At 39.0% G+C, this 9,536-nt stretch overlaps 1 protein-coding gene across 1 annotated transcript; it reads right to left on the reverse strand.

Annotated features, from left to right (window-relative positions):
- Positions 1 to 2,964: 2,964 nt before the first annotated feature.
- Positions 2,965 to 3,912, reverse strand: FOXR2 (forkhead box R2). Its single transcript, XM_062182915.1, has one exon. It carries the CDS (start codon positions 3,910 to 3,912, stop codon positions 2,965 to 2,967), a length of 948 nt encoding a protein of 315 aa, XP_062038899.1.
- Positions 3,913 to 9,536: the final 5,624 nt, after the last annotated feature.

The following is a 9,536-nucleotide window of genomic DNA, read 5'->3' on the forward strand; positions in this document are numbered from 1 at the left end:
GGAACTATGAACAGAGTAGGAAAAAAAGAATTATAATTGAGAAGTTGCTAAAAGCTCTATGTGGACAACCCTGAAAGTCAAAAATTCTAGGGGGACTCAGTCATAGAAAGAGGCACACTTGTGAATTTTACCTGTAATTCCAACAGATCAATATCACAGCGCATGTCAGAGAAAAATCCTATCCTGCTTCTGAACTAACAATTTTGAAACACTACAGGACTCTATTGGTAAATTGGTCTACTCTTAGAAGAAATTACTCTACCAGAACCCAACCTATTAAGGTACTATTAGAGTCCAATATATCTGGGAGAAGGAAAATCTTCAACTCTTCCCTACCTAAGGAGGGAAAAATAAGAGAAGCACTGATGAAGTTCTTAGTCCAGGGACACAAGCTCACCATAGATGGAGACCTAATTATAGGATTATAGAACTTCCCTTCCCCCACACATTTCTACTGTATTACTTAAAGCCTATTTAATACAGTTCTTTGAACTTAGTCCATCATTTCCACTTTCAACAACAAAAAGTAGAAGACATACTAAAAGGCACAGTTTAAAGAGACTGAACAGATATGAAAACCAGAGGAGCGAGCAGGACTGTAGAAATTAACAGACAGTAAATCTAAAAATTTACTATTAATATGCTACAGGAGAGCTGGATTGGAAGAGGAGCGGCTGGGACTTGAACCGGCGCCCATATGGGATGCCAGTTCCGCAGGCCGAGGATTAACCTACTGTACCACAGCACTGGCTCCAAAAATGCCTTCCTGAAAATGAAAGCTTGCTCTATTTGGGAAATGTATAGAGCAGATATTTTTGAAATTTAGTTTGTGATAAAACGTAGTCTTGTTAATTTCTCTTTTATTTACAAGTGTTAATTTTGAAAAAACACTGAAGCCCAAATGTTGATAATTCATTAGTGGAAATATTTTATTAACTTCAAGGTATTCTGTGAACTTCATCTTTGCATTATGATACAGAAATAGCATTTAAAATTATTTTTTCAAAGATATTCTTTTCATATGCTTCTCTGGCAATTCAATCTGAATAAACAGCTTTGTATGAGCTGTAATAAGGCATTGAATATAAATTTCAATATATTGAATTGCCTTTGTACTTAACAGACTTTAAAACATTTCTTTTTATTTGAAAGAGCACTTCAATCTGCTGGCTTACTCCCCAAATACTCACAACAGTAGGGGTGCTGAAAACTCAAACCAGGTTTTTCTCTTGTGGTTGGTAGGAACTCAATCATTTGAGCCATTACCACTGCCTCTCAGGATCTATATCATCAGGAACTGAACCCAGGTACTCTGATGTGGGATGTGGGTGTCTTAACTAGTGGGCTAACCACCTGCTCCTTAACAAACTCCTTTCTCTTTTTATTTTATTTTCTAATTTTACAATATTTTAAAATTAAGCAGAGAGAAGAGCATTGAAGAAACTGAAGGGGAAAATGAGGGCAGCTCTTTTATCCCTATTGATCTCTGTGGTGAAGTGGAGACTGTCACTTTTTTAGATTCTGAAAATAAGCTCAGAAAGGTTCAGGCCAAAGGTGACACAAGGGGCGGAGCTGGGGTTCAGATCCCAACTTTGGAGTTCTCAGTGGTCCTTTAGTATCATGGCAACACAGTAACAGGTATTTTTTTTTGCTCCCACTAATAAAGGTTTTGCAGGTAAGTAGATACTAAGAAATGTGTGTTTTTCCTGGATATTTGTTTAATAATATACTAACATAAAAGGCATGGTTTATTTGCATACAAATGATGAATTTTGAAATTAGAGAATTAAATAAAGTATTTGTTATTGTTGGTTTTTTTCTGCTTCTTTTTGCTTTTTAGAAAAAAAAATCGCTAATATCTCTTGGTTCCCCAAAGCACACATGATAGAGTCCACACACTTAAGTAGTACATAAAAGGTCTTTTGGTCATCTTTCTCATAGCCACTCCTGGCCCTAATATAACTAAGCACTAAACTTCGTTTGTATCATTCTCTCCCATGCTCCATTTATTTTGTTCACACTGTTGCCTCAGTAATGCCTCCCCTCCAGTTTATCTGCTCAGTAAATTCCTATTTATTTTTGAGAACTTTTCACTGCCTTTCATTCCTTTCCTAGGAAGAAATCTCTCCACTTCTCTGGCAACTTCATGTATCAGTTTCATCATATTTACATTACAAATATGTGTCTCCCACTACTATATGTCAGCTTACTATACTTAGCATCTAAGATGGATCTCAATACACTGGCATTTCCTCTATTAAGATTTGATGCATGAATGAATGGGAAACAAAACTTTGTTATCAAAAGGCTTGGGGTTAATGCAGGAGCAATTCAAGGGTTTTCAATATCCAAACTAAAATAACTACTTGGAATTGTTTGTTAACACTGGAATTGGATGACAGCAGAACAAGGCTGAGAAGTTCAGGACCAAAAAGAGAAAACTAAGGCTCTGAATGATAAAAATGGGTCACTTAGGAAGATGTAACCGATGAACAGAAGCAGGGTTCACTCAAATCTCTAGGCTTTGAACATCGAGTCCCCTTTTTCTTAAGCACTGATACCTTCACCTGAACTAGGTACATGACCTGGGTACACTCTGCATTTTGTACTAAATCCTACCATTCACTTTCATGTGAGAGTGTATGCAGAGTAAGCAGAATTCCTTTCTCATGAAGCATGCCCATGCCCTTCTTTCCCTAGCTTCCACATTACTGTTCTAGGATTTCCAGCCTCCACTAACAATGCACAACTGTCATCATTGTCATTCAACTTTTCATGACTCCCCCACCTTGATTCAAGCTCCACTTCTTCAGTGCCCACCTCTCACTTTAGCACTATTCTTGTAACAGTTGATAAAGACAGGCTTGGCACGAAGCACAGAGAATCAGGGATTAATGAAGGTCAGTGAGGGCATGGGTAAGCACCAGAAGGAAGACAATGTTCCCAGAAGAAAGCAATGGCAGTTCAAAGGTTAAATAGGGAAGTCATCACATCTGGCTGACTCATACACTTTTGGATGATCTGCTTCCGAGCAGAGGCCAAGGGACGAGTTTCCTCCTGAAAGCGGCGGTGCCCTTCCTCAGTGAGAATCCAAAGGCAAGCTCGAGGTCTTGCATTAATCTCATCTTGAAGTCTGACTGGCACCTTCCTGAAGCTCCCCAGGAAGCAAAGGTTGTGGCGAATGGTGTTCTTCCAACCACCTGGAGCTGTCTGAAAAAAGGGGAAATGTTGGCGAATGAAATTGTAGATGTCTTGCACATTGAGTCCAGAGGGGGAGCCGTTTCTTAATGCTAGGGCAATTAGGTGGCCATAATTGAGAGGAGGTCGTGACCAGGACCTTATCTCCTGGTTCTCAATTTGCCAGGATTTCTGCTGCTGAATACACTCTTTGTTAGGGAACTGGAGGGCTGCAGAAGAGTTGTCTTCTCGTTCCTTCACTTTCTCTTCTGTGAACTCTAACTCACAGATGGAAGAGGTGAAGTGCTTCACTTTAGGAGACTGATCACTTCGGAAAAATGGTTGGCAGTCTACCACTGCAGCCTCTGAGCAGCTAGACTCTTTATCCATAGTGAGTGGCTGAGGGAAAGGACACATACTTCTCAGATCATTTTTATCACTGGGATTTGGGAACCCTTGGATGCCAAGGGGGCACACAATGTTAGGATTCACCCACATCCACAGGTTGGGTTCAATGTGAGGATCATCTTTGTTAAGACTGGCTTTTCTCTTCTGAGGCACCTGAGGGGGGTTCATTGCTAGAAATCTGTGTTTGAGAAGATTCTGCTCAGTTAACAGGCATTGGTCTGTGGTACAAGGCAGGACGAACTCATTCTCAAAGTCCCAGTCCAGCATCCCCGGCACCTGGCCATGAAGACTGTACAAGAACTCAAGATTTTTTAGATTTAGATTCATCTTTGGTGGAGAGATAGGTGGAGGAAGATTTTCAAAATGACTGCAGTCTCTTGGGCACTTTTCAAAGCTTTTTCTGGGGCACTGTTTCTGATGTAGTGGATTTCATGAAGGGAGCTTGTCAACAGGCCTGATAAAAATCCTGGAAAAAAAAGAACACCAATGTCTTACTGATTAGTGGTCAGATTTGGAGAAATCTCAGACTTCTGGAACAGCGCTCAAACAGACAAGTAACTAGAAAGAACATTTTTGCAGAAAAAAGTACTGGAGGCAGGAAGTCCCCATATAACCACATGCAAACTTCGAATTATTTGCAAACTAAATTCACTTGTATAACATCTGATTATCCGATATATCTTTCAATTTTTCCTGGGTTCATTTAATGAAAAAACAAACAAATGTAGAGATGAGATTATATTCTCAAGTCATCTTTAAATGGTTTAACAAATCATTCCAGTTTCAGGGGAGTCCGGCAAGATGGCGGAATAGGAAAGGAGAACACTGATAGTCCGGGGAGAGACAGTTTAATAAAAGTGGAGATACTGCAGGTTCAGGGAAGAGTAGGGGAAGAAACAGCAGAGGAAACTCTTCCAGAACTAGTGATTCGCAGCGGACCTGCATGGAGAGTGTGGGAGCCCAAGTTCGGGACACCAGCAGCAGACTCAACACACCAGCGCTGGAACGCGAGGTGAGCCGAACCTCAATAGCCCGAGACACCAGTAGGAAAGCGGAAAGAGGAGACTAGAGGGAACGAGGCTTGAAACCCCATGGGGAAAAGTTCACGAGGCTAACCAGAAGAGAGAGAGTGACCGATACGGACACGAGTTTCTCTCTCTCCACTCACCTCTCAAAGGTGAGCAAGACAAAGAGCAGGTACCATTTTGGACATACATCATAAGCAGGGTGACCTCAGGTCTGCACCAGCCCTGAGCCTAGCAGAAACACCTGACTCTGGGGGGGCGGAGGGTGAAGTAACAGGAGATTAGGATCTAATGAATGTGTGGTGCTAATGAACTGAGACTGAGAAAAAAGAGACGGTGGGGGAGAGAACTCACAGAATTCACGTGAGTACTCTCCAGAGATGCTACAATTCGGTAACCTTGGCAACCCAGTGAGAGTATGCAGGAGAATTTGAGCCCACACTGAGGGCAGCACAGATTCCCTGTGTGGTCCTTGGGAAAGAGCTTCCGATCTCTGGCTCCTGTGGGTATATCATTCGCCTGCTAACTACCTCCAATTCCGTTCAGCTGAGTGGAATTACTTCCCTTTTGAATCAGAAAGAAAGAAAGAAAGAAAGAAAGAAAGAAAGAAAGAAAGAAAGAAAGGAAGGGAAATTTACCACGCCTAACCTAGGAGTGGCACCTTTGACACACCCTCAACCCTGAAGAACCAAACAGAGCTCTCAGGCCACACCCATCTCAAGTCTCTAAGGCTCCATTGAAAGCAGACAGTCCACTTCACCACGGTGAAGAAAAAAAAGAATATCTCCAATATGCCAAACAACAAACGCAAAAACTGAGTTAACAAGAACAAGGAAGACACTATGACGCCCCCAAATGAAAAAGACAACCCAATTCAAGATTATGAAGATGATGAGATCGAAGAAATGCAAGAAGCAGATCTCAAAAAATTGATAAGAACACTAAGAAGTTCTCAAAAACAAATTCTTGAACTACAGAAATCCTTAATGGACAAGATAGAAAATCTCTATCGTGAAAATGAAATATTAAGGAGGAATCAAAATGAAATGAAACAACTAGTAGAACAAGAACTGTGATAGTGACGAGAAATCATAAGAAATGAAGAATTCAATAGATCAAATGACAAACACATTAGAGAGCCTTAAAAACAGAATGGGTGAGCAGAAGAGAGAATATCGGACTTAGAAGACAGAGCACAGGAAAGTATACAGAGAAACCAAAGAAAAGAAGAAGAAATTAGAAATCTAAAAAAGATTGTCGGGAATCTACAGGATACTATTAAAAAAAAGCCAACATTCGGGTTCTAGGAGTTCCTGAAGGCATGGAGAGAGAGAAAGGATTAGAAGGCCTTTTTAGTGAGATACTTGCAGAGAACTTCCCTGGTCTGGAGAAGGACAGAGACATCCTAGTACAGGAAGCTCATAGAACCCCTAGTAAACATGACCAAAAGAGATCCTCACCACGACATGTTGTAATCAAACTCACCACAGTGAAACATAAAGAAAAGATTCTAAAATGTGCAAGAGAGAAACGTCAGATTACTCTCAGAGGATCTCCAATTAGACTCACAGCAGACTTCTCAGCAGAAACTCTACAAGCTAGAAGGGAATGGCAAGACATAGCCCAGGTACTAAGAGAGAAAAACTGCCAGCCCAGAATATTATATCCTACAAAGCTCTCATTTGTGAATGAAGGTGAAATAAAGACTTTTCATAGCAAACAGAAATTGAAAGACTTTGTCGCCACTCGTCCAGCCCTGCAAAAGATGCTTAAAGATGTGTTACACACAGAAACACAGAAACACGGTAATCAATATGAAGAAGGTAAAGGAAGGAAACCTCACAGCAAAAGATCACAGGAAGCTCAATTTCTCTTTGACATAGAATTAAACTCTGATGCTCTGTTAAAGCAATGTGTTACAGTAATCTATTATGTTCTCTTGATGTCTGTTAAATTCTAATTGTTCAAAAACAGCTGAATTTTTATTAAGAGCTATGGGTTATTTAAATATGTGCTTATTTTCAAAGATTTGAATAATCACCTTGTAACAATGATCAAATTTGGTCTATATTATGTCATGATTTTAAGGAATCTTATTTCAACCAGATATTTTGGATTTTGAGCCTTCTTGGCATTCTTGAGAGGCTTTCAAAAAATCAAAGTTGCAAACAATCTGGACTCTAAAATTTCCAGTAAATCCTGGACTTTGGTTTTTCCAGTTTGGGCCCAACTGAAAAAATCGAAGGACCTATGCCTCTCATCTTATAGAGACACCAACTAATCAGGCTATTTGGATTATATTAGAAGTACTGTCAAGATGTGACGTGGTACTAAATTTTAAGTTTCCATAATGGAAAATGCTATTAATACAAATGTTTGAGAATTAAAAAGTCTAAGGATCTTGTGTTACTAGACATGATAGTTATCTTAATGAGAAAGCCCCAGAGGCCTAAAGGGTTAAATACTTGTAAAATCCTACAGGTGCTTTCAAAAATACTGTGAAGTAAGCAAGTGCCTCTTGTTGGTTGATGAGTTTATAATTTTAAACATGGCGACTTAAAGTCTTTTGTCATCCACTGTTATATATGATTTGCTGCTCATAAAACTAAAGCGTTGTTGGTTCTGTGTTTAGCTGTCCTCCTATAGTTTCCTATGGACATTTTCCAGGCACTTCTATTGTATTCAGTACTTTGGGATGGCTCTGTAAACAGATGAAGCCAATAATGTATTAACATGTACCAACTGAGAGAAAGTATGGCTAACTGAGGTTACTAAAAACAAAAAGCAATTCAAATCAATTGGCAATTTACAAAAAGAGTTAAAGATTTTAAAAGCTATTATTAAAATTGCTATATTGGTCTACTATGCTATGTTATATGTGTGTACATATTGTATGTCCACATGGGAAAATTTTTTTAAGAATTTTATTTTAATCGGCTTATAGATAAGATCGTCCATAAATTTAAGCTGCTAAATTTAATCAAAGATACATTTTAATTCGTGTGACCTGAATCTCTGAATCATATGTTTTATACTTGTTGGTAGAAAGACACTAAAAACATTTTAGATGGTTGTGCTTAAGTTTACTGGTTGAACAAACTACACCATGTTAGATATTAAGAGGTGTTTCCAAATACAAGATTTTTTTCATTTATTAAACTTTTATTTAATTAATAAAAATTTCCAAAGTACAGCTAATGGGTTACAATGGCTTCCCCCCTCCCATAACTTCCCTCCCACCCGCAACCTTAACCCTTTCCCGCTCCCTCTCCCCTTCCATTCACATCAAGATTCATTTTCAATTGTCTTTATATATGGAAGATCAGTTTAGTATATATTAGGTAAAGGTTTCAACAGTTTGCCCCCATATAACAACACAAAGTGAAAAATATACTGTTTGAGTACTAGTTATAGCATTTAATAACAGTGTACAGCACATTAAAGACAGAGATCCTACATAATATTTTTTTAAAAATTAATTTATTTTCTATGCCATTTCCAATTTAACACCAGGTTTTTTTTTTCATTTCCAATTATCTTTATATACAGAAGATCAATTCAGTATATAATTAGTAAAGATCTCATCAGTTTGTACCCACGCAGAAACACAAAGTGTAAAAATACTGTTTCAGTACTAGTTATAGCATCACTGCACATTAGACAACACATTAAGGACAGATCCCACATGGGATGTAAGTACACAGTGACTCCTGTTGCTGATTTAACAATTTGACACTCCTGTTCATGGCGTCAGTAATCTCCCTAGGCTCTAGTCATGGGTTGCCAGGGCTATGGAAGCCTTTAGAGTTCGCTGACTTTGATCTTATTCTGATAGGGTCATAGTCAAAGTGGAAGTTCTCTCCTCCCATCAGAGAAAGGTACCTCCTTCTTTGATGGCCCCATTCTTTCCACTGGGATCTCACTCACAGAGATCTTTCATTTAGGTCTTTTTTTTTCAGAGTGTCTGCCTTTCCATGCCTAAAATACTCTCATGGGCTCTTCAGCCAGATCTGAATGCCTTAGGGGCTGATTCTGAGGCCAGAGTGCTGTTTACGACATCTGCCATTCTATGAGTCTGCTGTGTATCCCACTTCCCATGTTGGATCCTTCTCTCCCTTTTTGATTCTATCAGTAAGTATTAGCAGACACTAGTCTTGTTTGTGTGATCCCTTTGACTCTTAGACCTATCTGAGCCATCATTTGTGAACTGAAATTGATCACTTGGACTAGTGCGATGGAATTGGTACATGCCACCTTGATGGCATTGTATTGGAATCCCCTGGCACATTTCTAAATCCACCAACAAATACATGATTCTTAAAATTTATAGAAGGCATTGGACCTTCTGGTAAATGTTTTCTTAAGTTGTTATCTAATGGTTGAAACGGTTTGCTAAGTATTCATGTGATATTGCTATTGTCAGCAAGCGATCTAGGACTTGCTCCCTCATTTCTCCATTCTAAGCCCAACTTGTTCTTTCATTTCTCTATTCTCTTCAAGGTAAGTAACTAATTTTATTATGAAGGAATCTGTAGGACGCATAATTTAATCTTTAGAGCTTATAAAAGAAATGGCTAACATTTTTCTGTAATAGCATAGCCAAAATAAGAGCTTAAATTATAATCTCATAGCTAGATTTACTTCGCCATCAGCAAAGTAAACAGTAAGTAGAAAAAACCTCCCTTTCAGACCAAAGGGAAAGAAAGTTTTAAAGTGAGAATATAATTTTCCTCATGGGCATTGTCTACCTTAGAAAAACTACTACATAACATGCCTGTGACTATAGACTTGTAGTTTAGGCCACCGAAGATTAGAGATGGGACTTGGGCACTCCCTTGACTTGCATCCTCTGGTCTGCTTTAACACAAACCAGGAGGAAAAGAAAGCTAGGCACCAGAAGCAATGGGTGGCAGGCCTATTAATGGC

This window comes from Lepus europaeus, chromosome X (genome assembly GCF_033115175.1).
Source record: "Lepus europaeus isolate LE1 chromosome X, mLepTim1.pri, whole genome shotgun sequence".
Taxonomy (NCBI): domain Eukaryota; kingdom Metazoa; phylum Chordata; class Mammalia; order Lagomorpha; family Leporidae; genus Lepus; species Lepus europaeus.

Excerpts from the sequence above, each read along its gene's own strand:
- FOXR2 (XM_062182915.1), bottom strand. The coding sequence starts at position 3,912 with ATGAATCTAAATCTAAAAAATCTTGAGTTCTTGTACAGTCTTCATGGC.